The sequence below is a fragment of the Pseudorasbora parva genome, chromosome 17 (genome assembly GCF_024679245.1).
Source record: "Pseudorasbora parva isolate DD20220531a chromosome 17, ASM2467924v1, whole genome shotgun sequence".
Taxonomy (NCBI): domain Eukaryota; kingdom Metazoa; phylum Chordata; class Actinopteri; order Cypriniformes; family Gobionidae; genus Pseudorasbora; species Pseudorasbora parva.
This window is the reverse complement of record NC_090188.1, coordinates 11308156-11323670: the sequence shown is the minus strand read 5'-3', so window position 1 is coordinate 11323670 and position 15515 is coordinate 11308156. Positions and strand designations below refer to the sequence as shown.

At 39.6% G+C, this 15515-nt stretch overlaps 1 protein-coding gene and 1 pseudogene across 1 annotated transcript; both read right to left on the bottom strand.

Annotated features, from left to right (window-relative positions):
• Positions 1-3783: 3783 nt before the first annotated feature.
• Positions 3784-10151, bottom strand: LOC137045579 (uncharacterized). Its single transcript, XM_067422285.1, has 2 exons — positions 9276-10151; positions 3784-3989 (listed from the first exon to the last, which is right to left on the bottom strand). Exons 1-2 carry the CDS (start codon positions 9952-9954, stop codon positions 3784-3786), a joined length of 885 nt encoding a protein of 294 aa, XP_067278386.1. The 5' UTR covers positions 9955-10151.
• A 669-nt stretch (positions 10152-10820) lies between these two features.
• Positions 10821-13692, bottom strand: LOC137045578 (toll-like receptor 4; annotated as a pseudogene).
• Between the last annotated feature and the right edge of the window lie 1823 nt (positions 13693-15515).

The following is a 15515-nucleotide window of genomic DNA, read 5'->3' as shown; positions in this document are numbered from 1 at the left end:
TAATTGTACTTAAAACACACTCAAACATACATGTGCACACAAACTCACCTACACAAGTCACAAACAGATCGGCGGGCGGGCACACACACCTGACAGACTGCGTTGTCTCAATCGAGATGTTGGGCTGCTCAGTCTCCACGACAGGGGCTGAATCCGAAATCGACCCCCTATACCCAGAAATAGGGCATTATTTGAAGGGACGGCCATTTGTAGTGTTGTCCAACATCATAGTGGACATGTTCGAGTGCAGTCATTCAGTCTCACGTTCACCGCAGTGTACAGCCGATTTACAAACAGCTGTCCGACTTCACGCACCCAAACATACATGTGCACACAAACTCTCTCGCTCACACAGACTCACACACACCCCAACAGATCGGCGCGAACACACACACACACACACACACACACACACACACACACACACACACACCAACAGATCGGCGCGAACACACACGCACTGCGTGCGCGCATACATAACCCTCAATCACTATTCCCTGTGTTGATATCATAGATAGACTGTTGATATGCAGTAGATTAACTGTAATGCCTAATGTATCCAGCAGAGGGAAATATCTAGGTAGGATGATGGGATAAGTTAACGTGAGGAAGAGAGGCAGGATGTTTTGGTGATGATGCATGGGATTGGTTTGTGCATTAAAGTTTGAGCACAAGCTCAGTGAATTAACCTCAATCTTTAAACTTTCACTTTTAAGACACAAATTACTTTCGCTACTTTTGTTCACTAATACAACTTGAAGGAGTGAATGAAGACGATCGAGTGCGTGAAGTCGGACAGCTGTTGTGTGTAAATCGGCTGTACACTCGTTATTGCGGTGAACGTGAGACTGAATGACTGCACTCGAACATGTCCCTATGGTGTCGGACAACACTACAAATGGCCGTCCCTTCAAATAATGCCCTATTTCAAGGTATAGGGGGTCGATTTCGGATTCAGCCCCTGTCGTGGAGACTGAGCAGCCCAAAATCTCGATTGAGAGCGCAGTCTGTCAGGTGTGTGTGCCCGCCTGCCGATCTGTTTGTGACTTGTGTAGGTGAGTTTGTGTGCACATGTATGTTTGAGTGTGTTTTTAGTACAATTACAAAGCAATTCATTGGTTTTGTTTAACTCTGAAACAATTTTCGAGTTGCGTTGTGGTAAAAATAGCTACGGGTAACGCCAGCTGATTGAGGAGTTCAACCATTCTACGTCATCAACCTAGAACGCAAACAAAATGGCGCCGCCCATGGTCCAAATATAAAATCGATTTTTTAAATAACGTAGATCTTTCATGGGTTTTCTACTACATAATTCAGTAAGAGACATCATTTATGTTATATTAAGCCATACAAGTCTCAACACCAGGGGATCCCTTTAAAGGAAAAATCCTTGCTTGCCATTTTTGACACATTAGTGTCGCTATGTGGATGCAAACGGCATAGCGAACTCTTTGAAATTTTTCTCTGAAAGTATTTTCCTCCAGCACTTCAGCCACTGACCCAGGGAATTTTTTTTCTTCATTTCTATATTTTCTCTATAATTACTTTTTTGGACACTTTGCAGTGTTTTTTTTTTTTTTTACTTTATTTTAAGATTTGAAAATCCTTTTTGAACAAACTTTCTGCATAGCCTATATCTGCATAAACTTTCTGAACTGGTAGCCGTTTTGTTGAGCGAATCTGCATCACTGTGGTTTCTTTAAAACAAAAAAACACCTTGTCTATGGGAAAAGCTCATGTGGATGATATATATATATATATATATATATATATATATAGAGAGAGAGAGAGAGAGAGAGAGAGAGAGAGAGAGAGAGAGAGAGAGAGAGATCATATATTCAATAATTAATAATAATAATAATAATAATAATATATTGATATTTGAACATTTTCACTGAACTGTTTTTCTTGTGTTTGAAGAAAGAAGAGACTTTTTTGTAAGAAAGAGATGTTTTTGAACAGGTTGCCATTTGTTGGTTAAATTATCCTGCCATATCACCAGCTCAGCTCTACTGTGAGGTAAAATGTATCTCTGGATTGTGATTCTCACTCCGGTATGTGGACTGACATGAAAAAAAATATCTGACATGGAAAGTAACATCTGTAATGTAATTTTGAGTGAACTGAGTACCATTTAAAGGTTCTATCAGAACTGTTGTTGTTCTCCTATTGTTTGTACTTTTTTATTTTTTTATTTTGGTGAAACCATAAGTGAAGTAAAACGAGAGTTCCACTCATGACTGTTGTTTTTTTGCTTGTTTATTATTTACTGAACATTTTGGTAAATAATTCTATTGTCTGCATGGAGTAGGGGCATTCCTCCTATCTTGTAGGCTGGTTCAGGAAAAAGAAAATTTATTTTGAACAGACTTTGAGAAGCAGTGGAGAAAATTCTGAAAATATATGTGTGTATGTTTGTGTGTGTGTGTGTGTATGAAAATGTTAAGAGGCCATTGCATTGATTTACACTGGCATTTCAGATCTGCTTCTTCAAAAAAAAGACAGGTCGGGATAGAAGTTCATAGAAATTACAGTTTTGTTTTTGATTGATATTTCGACTCCAGTCCAATTTTCTTTTTTTCTTTTGGCTTGTTAAATTCTTTATGAGTGCCTGCCCGAAGGGCTACCAGGGATTTGGAAATTTTGCAACCCTTGTATTATATTATACGCATTTTTCAAAATTGGTTTATTTCTAGATTTTCAATGTGGTCACCCAAAATACGTGTTAAACAAATTGCGTATTAATGCATGGAAGTCTTGCCAATTTACCAATTCAATAAACTTGTCCCAGGAGCTCTTAGGTAGAAATTTGATAGCATAAATTTAACCTACAAGAAGACAAACACTTTTAAAACAGTTCTGATCAAAATCTGCAATGACCTTTATGTTACATTTCCAAACATTATGTGATTAAAGCAAGAGTAGATTACCTTCTGGCCATCAAATCTACACGTCCCTTCACACACAATGCCAACGCCCCCCTTCCAAGTTCTCTTTTAACTTTATGGAGGAAACTGATCCTGAAAAAAAAACTAATTGGCTTATGATTCCTACATAACATGGCCCATCAGAATTATACGAATGCCAGTAGCATAAACACTTCCTAACTAGTCACACATGTGAATTAATGAAAGCAGACTCACCTGTAGCTGGCCAAAAACCAGATAGACCTGGGACAGCTCTTCATCAATGGCACCTGGGACAGCTTTTGGCTCGGGATTGGCCAGAGCCATGTCAGGTGCAAGTTCAAGGCTGGATAAATTGGAAACAGACGTTTCCTCGCGACTGGATGGTCACAGGACAGACAACTCTGAAAAGGGATCGGATGATCCTGAATCAAGCGTTAACTGTGAATTGAGGCTGACTGAACCTGACTGGGAACTGAGTTCAGCCACTGGCACCAAACCAGATGGACCTGGGACAGGTGACAGCCCAGGATGGTGCAAGGCTCAGATGTCCTCTTGTAATAAGATGGACCTGGATCAGCTAACAGCAAAGAGAGGATGGACATACGTGGCTGGAGATCTCTGGATCCCAGTGAGCCCTTGGGTTAATGCCGCATGGATCTGGAGCCACTGTGAAATGGAAATTGAAAGGTTAATTAAACTATGTTGCAGCAAAATGTAACGGCTTGTGAAAATCTTTTCATATTAATGAAACGTATACATGCTAAATGTTGCATAAAAAGAACATAAATACTAACTAGACAACTGTCAAACAGCAGACTAGGGCAAAATAAAAAATACCACTATAACAAAAATAATGAATTACCAACAGCTGGCGTTATCCCAGAATCCAGTGCGGATGGACCCAGGACAGGTCTGATGCATGAGATCTGCTGGATATGGTACAGCGTTTGGCTTCTGCCACCAGCTCATCAGCAAATGAATCTGGGGCCACTTTGTTGCCCATTTGAATGCAGTGGACAGAACGCCTTACATCCCTCCATTTCTGGCGGAATAATGCACAGATGCTTTTCTTCTTTTTTTCTAAAGAAAGGTAAAAACATCACCACAAAAAAGGTATGACAAGATTGTTAGGCAAGATAATTGGTAAAGTGGGACCAAATTAAGCTTAATTGTTAGCCTGACAAGCCAGACCCACATCAAGATGTTTGGTCTGGAAACTCACCATAGACAGGGCTCAATCCGAGGGGCGGGATAAACGGTTGTCTTTCAAACTCCCTCTGCACGCGATAGGATAGCGCTACACCAACCGGAGCAACGACGGTGAAGGGGAGCTCGCTGACTGATTAAACATTCGCCGGTCGGCTAAACTCCGAACACATCTTCCCTTTTTAAGAATGACTTCAGTGCCGCTCTTTGTTCTTTTCTCAGAGGAAAGCTTAACTCCAAGTCTTCCGGAGGCGCGGGCAGAGCTGATTCGAAAGACCGCCGCCGTTCGCCAGTTTCTGTGATACTAGAAGCACGCAAACGCAACTCGGCCGTCGTCATTATGGCCCCGCCCGCCAACTCTGTAGCCTACACGATGTGATTGGGCCGTCCAGATTCTGAGGAATACAGCTCAGATAGGAATTGAGAGTTGCTAGACCACACTTGCGGGCAAATTAAATTTGCTGCCGCTAGGGTGCGTCTAGATTTCTAGGCTACTTAATTGTCTGAAAAGGCATAAATGCTGAATAATTAGGCACAAATGTGCGGCACATTAACTATAATGTATGGCGGAATAACACTTCTGAGAGTACTTCGACTCGGTGCAGTAAAAAGTCCCACCTGGAGACGTGAGGGAGGATTTTTCAGACAGGACTTTTTACTGCGCTGAGTCGAAGTACTCTCAGAAGTGTTATTCTGCCATACATTATACAGGGAGTGCAGAATTATTAGGCAAGTTGTATTTTTGAGGATTAATTTTATTATTGAACAACAACCATGTTCTCAATGATCACAAAAAAACTCATTAATATCAAAGCTGAATATTTTTGGAAGTTTTAGTTTTAGCTATTTTAGGGGGATATCTGTGTGTGCAGTTGACTATTACTGTGCATAATTATTAGGCAACTTAACAAAAAACTAATTTATACCCATTTCAATTATTTATTTTTACCAGTGAAACCAATATAACATCTCAACATTCACAAATATACATTTCTGACATTCAAAAACCAAACAAAAACAAATCAGTGACCAATATAGCCACCTTTCTTTGCAAGGACACTCAAAAGCCTGCCATCCATGGATTCTGTCAGTGTTTTGATCTGTTCACCATCAACATTGCGTGCAGCAGCAACCACAGCCTCCCAGACACTGTTCAGAGAGGTGTACTGTTTTCCCTCCTTGTAAATCGCACATTTGATGATGGACCACAGGTTCTCAATGGGGTTCAGATCAGGTGAACAAGGAGGTCATATCATTAGATTTTCTTCTATTATACCCTTTCTTGTCAGCCACGCTGTGGAGTACTTGGACGCGTGTGATGGAGCATTGTCCTGCATGTAAATCATGTTTTTCTTGAAGGATGCAGACTTCTTCCTGTACCACGGCTTGAAGAAGGTGTCTTCCAGAAACTGGCAGTAGGACTGGGAGTTGAGCTCCATCCTCAACCCGAAAAGGCCCCACAAGCTCATCTTTGATGATACCAGCCCAAACCAGTACTCCACCTCCACCTTGCTGGCGTCTGAGTTGGACTGGAGCTCTCTGCCCTTTACCAATCCAGCCATGGGCCCATCCATCTGGCCCATCAAGACTCACTCTCATTTCATCAGTCCATAAAACCTTAGAAAAATCAGTCTTGAGATATTTCTTGGCCCAGTCTTGACGTTTCAGCTTGTGTGTCTTGTTCAGTGGTGGTCGACTTTCTGCCTTTCTTACCGTGGCCATGTCTCTGAGTATTGCACACCTTGTGCTTTTGGGCACTCCAGTGATGTTGCAGCTCTGAAATATGGCCAAACTGGTGGCAAGTGGCATCTTGGCAGCTGCACACTTGACATTTCTCAGTTCACGGGCAGTTATTTTGCGCCTTGGTTTTTGCACACGCTTCTTGCGACCCTGTTGACTATTTTGAATGAAACGCTTGATTGTTCGATGATCACGCTTGAGAAGCTTGGCTATTTTAAGACTGCTGCATCCCTCTGCAATATATCTCACTATTTTTGACTTTTCTGAGCCTGTCAAGTCCTTCTTTTGACCCATTTTGCCAAAGGAAAGGAAGTTGCCTAATAATTATGCACACCTGATATAGGGTGTTGATGTCATTAGACCACACCCCTTCTCATTACAGAGATGCACATCACCTAATATGCTTAATTGATAGTAGGCTTTCCAGCCTATACAGCTTGGAGTAAGACAACATGCATAAAGAGGATGATGAGGTCAAAATACTCATTTGCCTAATAATTCTGCACTCCCTGTAGTTCTCCTTTTTAATCCGCTTAGGAAAGCGCCACGTTTTATTTTATGTCACCATACTTGACCGTTCAACTCTTTGTGCAACTTTATTTAAATAGGGAAAACGTGGAGGTGTTTGGTCGCTTCAAACTTGATCTCTGTTTGGTACCATAGTGAATGAACTGGGCTAAGCTAAATGCTATCAGATCGTCAGAGCGATTAAGTGCACGCACTGAGACAAGCAGAGGTGGAAAGTAACGAATTACATTTACTCGCGTTACTGTAATTGAGTAGTTTTTCTGTGTACTTCTACTTTTTTAAGTAGTTTTAAAAATCTGTAATTTTACTTTTACTTAAGTACATTTTGATTAAAGTATTGTACTTCGCTACATTTTAAACCACATCCGTTACTGAGTAAAAATAAATCATTAATGCAAAGAGAGGAGGAAAAACACCGCGATCCGGAAATGACTAATATTGAATAGACGGCGCGGGAGAGAACATGCGCGCAAATATCAGATGGAGACAAACAAGACAGATGTCAGTGACGCAGACCCAGGTGAAAGCAAAACGCTGTCGTGAACTCCTGGCTAGTATGGAAATACTTTGGATATAGAAAAAAATAATGTGGTGTTGTCCTGGAGAATATCAAATTTGCACAAAATGTGGATGCAAATGAAGAAACACATAGAACATGTTCGGGCACATCCCTCTGTGCAATAAAGGTATGTTTATAACTTAGGCCGATTGATTTCTGTGACGCAGAGGGAATCCCGGAATCCAGTCATGAACCTTAACTTTACATTATAACGTGTAATACACGCAAACTGGTGGAATGAACGAAAAACTCGAATGTAGAGCTGTAGGCCTTAGAAATAAATCAAATCGCGACATGGTCTGTGAACATTAAAGCACAACATTTGTAACGCTTGTGTCCGGGTGAAAAATGCGGATAGCTCACTTAATATATCTGGAGTGGATGCAAACACGGAGGCGATTGACGTCAAACAGATCGCGCTTTATTTCCCGCTGAACTCTCATCACAAACTCCATTTCCGTCCACAGCATTACTCAATAAAACAAAATAACTGACTGTTAGCAACAGAAGAACAGAGAATAATCCCCACACATGGGAGCTCAAAACTCAGGCCCTGTCCACACGAACACGGGTATTTTCAAAACCGCAGCTTTTTCTACGCGGTTTGGCTGTTCGTCCACACGCAAACGCTGTATCCGGTTACTAAAACTGGACTTTTTTGAAAACTCCGGCCAGGGTGAAGATTTTTAGAAACGCCGGTTACAGCGTTGTCGTGTAGATGGTGAAACCGGAGATTTCGGCTTTTTAAATTGAAGTGCGCGCCGTTCTTTCCTTTGTTTGATATCAGATTTTCCACATCTCCTTTTGATTTACGTGAGTCGATTCTATGCGGTGGACTCCACTAACAGCGCTAATCACACGTATATCCTACAGATACATGTTCAGTTATTTCATTGTATTGCAGATCAAAGGCCAGAATGCAATAATACAAAATAGTAAAGCAAGTGTGTGAAGCTATTACAGTCCACTTCGGCCCTGCACCTGTTTATACAGTTACCTGTCACTGAGTCCAAAGCAAAGGAACTTAGGAAGTGTTTCACTTGAGCCCATGGCATCCCTCAGTCAGCGCAATGTGCATCGGTGCAGTGAATGGGACCCATATGGAAATCAGGCAGCCAATCATAGCGTAGTTTTGCCTTCTCATGTGGACAGAATTTTTTTAAAAACCGTGCTTGTGTGGACGCGATTGTTTTTTAAAACGGAGGAGGAAAAACTCCGGTAATAAAAATACCCGTGTACGTGTGGACTAGGCCTCAGTGCGCACATACACAAGATGCAGAACTCGTTTTCAGGGAGCGCGCGCAGCTCTTAAAGGGGCCACACTATATTTCTACTCGTTACACATTGAATGCTATATGAATATATGATCTGCTTGTTCTCTCTCTGTGAATGAGCTGCTCCGTCTACTACATATGGACTCTATTATTCTTAAACATGTTTACGAATTAATGATAAAAATAAGTTGTTAATCTAATTCATAATAATTTATTGAATTTAGTTTATTAGACGTATAATACGTTTTATTGAAATTTTGATAAACAAAATAAACAAATGGTTTTAAGTTTGTTATAATAAAGCATTTGTTCAACCAAATAAAAAAAAGACCAATCTTCTTCATTCATTTAACATCATTTTAACAAGTGATAATAACCATCATTTAATAATAGGTACAGTAAATGTTTAATTGATGTTTTCTGAGATAGTTTTCATATCGTGAAAATCTCATTCTATCACAACCCTACAGGGGAGAGTCCCCACCACCCACTGTTAAAAAAGTAACTAAGTAACTTTTACTCTGAGTACATTTTAAATGAGCTACTTTTTACTTTTACTTGAGTAAATTTTTAGACCAGTAATTTTACTTGTACTTAAGTAAAATTTCATTGAAGTAACAGTACTTTTACTTGAGTAGAATATTTTGTTACTCTTTCCACCTCTGGAGACAAGAGAGGTATGTATTAGCTCGTTTTAATTAAGGGAATTACATTGTTATTTTAATAACAATGTATTAAAACAATACATTGTTTTAATATGTACGTTTGTCCTACAGTTCTTTGTGATCCTCATCTTGCCTTGATGCATTGTCTTTGCCAATGTGTGCTCGGCCAGACCGTTTTATGCTTTTGCGCCACCAAGTCATGTTTTACTGTAACTACAGCGGCTGCAGGCATGTGAACAAAAGCAGCAATCTCATTGGTTGGCTAGTTTTTAGTCACAAGTCTTTACGCGTCGGTGATAAACGTGTCCCGGTGTGAACAAGCCTTAAAGCTTGTGTGAATAATCCTTAAATAATGAAAGTACTGACTGTAGAATAATAAAGACCACAGACTCACCAAAAGCTGGTCCTAAACCAGATAGACCGTGGATCTCAGAATCTAGTGCGGATGGACCCAGGACAGGTGATGGCTCCGGATCGGCTGGATCCACGTCAGGTGTCAGCTCCATGCTACAAAAGCTTGGTACAGGTGACAGCTCAAGACTGGATATATCAGAATCAGACATCAACTCCATGATGGATGGACCCGGGACAGGTGACAGCTCCAGACTGGATATATCTGTGACGAGTGACAGCTCCAGACTGGATATATCAGATACAGACGACAGCTCCAGACTGGATATATCAGATACAGACGACAGCTCCAGACTGGATATATCAGATACAGACGACAGCTCCAGACTGGATATATCAGATACAGACGACAGCTCCAGACTGGATATATCAGAGACAGACGACAGCTCCAGACTGGATATATCAGATACAGACGACAGCTCCAGACTGGATATATCAGATACAGACGACAGCTCCAGACTGGATATATCAGAGACAGACGACAGCTCCAGACTGGATATATCAGAGACAGACGACAGCTCCAGAATGGATATATGAGTCTGACGGCTGCTCCAGATCAGCCATATCGGCGTTAACTGGCAGCTCGAATGGTATCGCCCACTGAAGGCAGGATAAATCTGGCTAGTCATCCGTGGGATCACTGCATGCGATATCATCCTCATCGCAATAGAAGATGTGACGCTTTACAGCATTTTGCCTATAATAGGCAGATAATATCGCCTATTATCTGGCATAACGCAAGAGACATCCCAGATAGCAAGCATGTTTGGGCCACATGTGGGTATTATCTGGCACATATGGCCCAGCTGGACAGATATGGGCCAGAATGTGACCATATTTGTTTTGCCATAACTTTAAAATCGGCGGGAAATGTTGTCTTGGGGTTCACAAATAATTTTGAGGTATATGGCCCAGATAACAATGTACACATAAGGGCCATATGTGTTTGAGCTATGGCACAAAGTGAGAAAGGCTGACTTGTGGTAAACCTTTAGATTATATATGGCAAAAACATGGAAACCTGAAATCAGCAATTTATTTGCTGTTCTGTTTTGTAGGCACTGTTAAAAGTCACACTGGTTGACATTGAATAAATAGTCTTCAGTCTATCTTCCCATCTTTTTTTTCTCCTTCCAATTGAATTTGTAATTGTTATGAACTAAGTCTGGTTATGTTAATTGTATCACTGTAGTGCTTAGAATATAGACATTTAGATTTATTTCCTGAGAGTATAGCTAGAACGCAATTAAAATGTGTATTCATGTGATTAGGTTCATTTTACTAAGAATATACATTTCATAAAACCTAATTAAAATGAGTACAGGTTACAATGTTGGTTATACTTAAAAAAGGATGCAAGTCGACTCAACTTATAAAAAGTGAGGCAAGTGGCTGCATTGGATGTTTTAAGTTATATCTAGGTATTCATTTTTACAGAAATGGCTGAACAACATAAAATGGAAAAAAACATCTTTAAATTTGTGCAAGTTTATTTATTCAAGACATAATATAAAAAAAGTAGGTAAAGTTATTGCTTTGTGTCAATAATAGCTCTTCTGAGCCGTATCCAGAATCTCATGTTACTCAAAGGGTCCCTGCTCCACTTCAGGTATGTTCTTTTTCAGGTGCTTGTGAAGACCAAACACTTTTTTCGAATTCCTCTCTTCCAGGATGACGGAACCGCTTCTCATAAACCATCATAAACCGCGACTGGGCTAATTCAAACTCAAAGCGACACCAGGCGCTATCAATGAAGTGTTGAGACACAACCACAATGACTTTACGACTGCCCAATATTCCTTCATCGATAATGTTGGAGGTGATGGACTTCCCTGCTTGAAAGTCCCGCATGTGAAGGCAAAGATGAATAGGTGGAACACCGTTCTCCAGATTCTCCATCAGTTCATTGATGACCCAGACTTCGTCATAGCTGGAGAAAATCACGAATGCGTCATAGGAACATTCTTCTTGTGTAGGTGTTCTGTAGCCTCTCAGTAGAATACAGCAATACTGAAGATAAAACTGGAACCTAAGCCAACACTGGTAACAGAACTACGAATGTAACAAAAAATACTAATAAACCAATTGTAAGTCTTTTCTTGTGCACACAGCTATCAATGTCAAAGTCTGTTGCTCTAAAATTTGAGCTTGGTGACAAGGTCAGTATTCTGACCGCTTCAAAATATTCTGATTTTGGATAATCCACATCATAAAATATGAGAGCATGACCAATTGATCGTGTTGGAGGACAAACCAAACTCTGCAAGGTTTTGTGGTCAACGTTTAGCGAACATGATGTGGGATGCTATTTATGTTTTTATCAACATAAAATGTTGTTGTTTCAGGTTAGAGGGCCAGAAATTCTAGAGCCTATAATTATTTAGGTAAATTGTTTCCTCTCAGACTCAACTTTTTTTAAGGGTTTTTTAAAAGAGCTTGAGTGAAACTCTACCATATGTCAGTATGACACGTCACGGTGCTCTTATGCTCAGTGAAAATCAATTTAATCAAAATCTTTTGTCGTAGAATGTATCAATGTGCATCTGAAATAAAAACATACTCAATTTTATGGAACAACACATTATATAACAAGAGTATTAGATGTTAACAACATTGCTTACCTTAATAGATCAAGGACTTGTAGAGAAGACAGAACTGGGAATACAGTCTTCTGTTTCAAAACATTAAAGGGATAGTTCACTTTGAAATTAAATTTTGTGTATGTTTTTCATACACAGAGAAGTCCAAATTAAATATAACGAGCGGTTTGTGTGAGAAAACGAACAGTATTTATATAGTTTTTACCTCTTGTACACCACAGGAAACAGTCGGACGTAGTGGTGTACAAGAGGTAAAAACGATATAAATACTGTTCGTTTTCTCACACAATCCGCTCGTTTTGTTTAATTTGGACTTCTCTGTGTATTCTCTTTGAGGTGGTGACCATAGACCTGCATTATGTGAGGCACAGACAAGAACGGTTTGACCTAAAATGATCAAAACTGAAACTACTGGGGAAACAAATACTCCTACATCTCGGATGCCCATGAGGTAAGCTAAAACATATCAAAATTTAATTTAAAGTGAACTATCCCTTTAAAACTGAAATCCAGAACTGATGAAGGAATACTTGGTGGTATGGAGCTGAGGTTTCTTTCTATACATGAGTAGTGCAGATTCTCAGTATCTTTGGTTAAAATAAAGAAATGACAGCAATAAAAACAGTCATAAAAAAAAAAAACAGATTTACATTCAGAAAACTTACTTCAGCACACTTCTCCAGGGCCTATGGAAAAACATATCAAGACACTTACAAAGAAACTCATCTTGAGACAAACAATTGCAATGGGTTTAACATTGGGGAATTTTGGCCAAAAATACGTTGAGGCCTGTGCTCATTCTGGTAAAATCTTGAATAAAAATCTTGAGTAATTTCTGGAATATCCCAAATGAATGAACAAAAACTGTTTAAAAAGATTTGAAACCAATTTGGAAAAAATGTTTTGTAAATAAAAATAACCTATGAGATGAGATGCATAATGTCAACCATGAATTAATAATACAGACTATACCATTTAACCTCCAGTAACAATTTTAAACGATCACCAACATAGGAATTGACGGCTCAGGTGAAAATCTACTGGACCTAATCTCACATTCAGATTCACAATATAGCTGTAGTGTTGATGGTGTAATTAGTAATACTTTAAAATGTACACTATGTAACTTTTGGCACTCTTAGCAGTTAATTAAAAAAACTGGATGCGTCTTGGGACATTGTAGCCAGAGCTACAGATCTTTCTAAAAAAATTAGCATATTGTGATAAAGTTCATTATTTTCCATAATGTAATGATAAAAATTAAACTTTTATATATATTTTAGATTCATTGCACACCAACCGAAATATTTCAGGTCTTTTATTGTTTTAATACTGATGATTTTGGCATACACCTCAATACACCTCATCTCAAAAAATTAGCATATCATGAAATGGTTCTCTAAACGAGCTATTAACTTATTCATCTGTATCAACTAATTAACTCTTAACACCTGCAAAAGATTCCTGAGGCTTTTAAAAACTCCCAGCCTGGTTCATTACTCAAAACCGCAATCATGGGTAAGACTGCCGACCCGACCCTGTCCAGAAGGCCATCATTGACGCCCTCAAGCGAGAGGGTAAGACACAGAAAGAAATTTCTGAACGAATAGGCTGTTCCCAGAGTGCTGTATCAAGGCACCTCAGTGGGAAGTCTGTGGGAAGGAAAAAGTGTGGGGAAAAATGCTGCACAACGAGAAGAGGTGACCGGACACTGAGTGTGGAGAAGGACCGATTCCAGACCTTGGGGTACCTGCGGAAGCAGTGGACTGAGACTGGAGTAGAAACATCCAGAGCCGCCATGCACAGGCATGTGCAGGAAATGGGCTACAGGTGACGCATTCCTCAGGTCAAGCCACTTTTGGTCTACAGAGAAGCAGCACTGGACTGTTGCTCAGTGGTCCAAAGTACTTTTTTCGGATGAAAGCAAATTTTGCATGTCATTCAGAAATCAAGGTGCCAGAGTCTGGAGGAAGACTGTGGAGAAGGAAATGCCAAAATGCCTGAAGTCCAGTGTCAAGTACACACAGTCAGTGATGGTCTGGGGTGCCATATCAGCTGCTGGTGTTGGTCCACTGTGTTTTATCAAGGGCAGGGTCAATGCAGATAGCTATCAGGAGATTTTGGAGCACTTCATGCTTCCATCTGCTGAAAAGCTTTATGGAGATGAAGATTTCATTATTTAGCACGACCTGGCACCTGCTCAGTGCCAAAACCACTGGTAAATGGTTTACTGACCATGGTGTTACTGTGCTCAATTGGCCTGCCAACTCTCCTGACCTGAACCCCATAGAGAATCTGTGGGATATTGTGAAGAGAAAGTTGAGAGACGCAAGACCCAACACTCTGGATGAGCTTAAGGCCGCTTTCGAAGCATCCTGGGCCTCCATAACACCTCAGCAGTGCCACAGGCTGATCGCCTCCATGCCACGCCGCATTGAAGCAGTCATTTCTGCAAAAGGATTCCCGAACAAGTATTGCGTGCATAACTGAACATAATTATTTGAAGGTTGACTTTTTTTGTATTAAAAACACTTTTCTTTTATTGGTCGGATGAAATATGCACATTTTTTGAGATAGGAATTTTGGGTTTTCATGAGCTCTATGCCAAAATCATCAGTATTAAAACAATAAAAGACCTGAAATATTTCAGTTGGTGTGCAATGCATCTAAAATATATGAAAGCTAGATTTTTATCATTACATTATGGAAAATAATGAAATTTATCACAATATGCTACTTTTTGGAGAAGGACCTGTACTTCTCTCCGTTTATTTATATGACGAGTCACACAGGTACAAGGCTACTCCAGAGGTGGTCGTCGTCCCGTCCGGTCTAAAATAGTCAGAATAGAAACACATTTATAGGCATACTGCTGTGATTCAGGATAAGACAAAAACAGTTTGACATGCTCATTTAAATTCTATACAATTTAAACAAATAAATGTTACATAGTGTACCTTTAAGAATCAATAAAATATCTTCACATGTAATCTTGCAATAAATTAGATTATTTATAATATACAATATTTATAAGCTACCAGCAGATGGCCCTGCACACATCTATAAAGGTCAAAGCTGGAATTGTTGGAAACTTTCAGTCATAAACTTGAGTAACTGAAGTTACAGCAATATCCTCACCAATATCTTTTAGTCTTATCTTCACATAAAAAAAAGACAAAAATAATTATTTCAAGTTACAATTCCTTTGTGACGGTGTTGAAGTTGCCATTTCCCTCCCTTTTGTTACAGATTTCTTGTTTTACCCCACCTTTTCAATATGAAATCATTAATAATGCATCTTCTTCAAAGACATGATACATTTTTTAACAATGTTAAAGGGATAGTTCACCCAAAAATAAAAATTGAATGTTTATCTGCTTACCCCCAGTGCATCCAACATATAGGTGTCCGTTTCTTCAGAACACAAAGGAAGATTTGTAACACAAAGGAAGAACACAAAGAACACAAGGAAGATTTGCAACTCCAATCATTGATGTGTGTAGGTCATATAATGCATGTGAATGGGTAACAATTCTGAGAGCAAAAAAAAAAAAACATGCTTAAACAACATGGACAGAGCCCTGTGGCTCAAGACGACAAGTTGATATCTTGACACAAAGCGA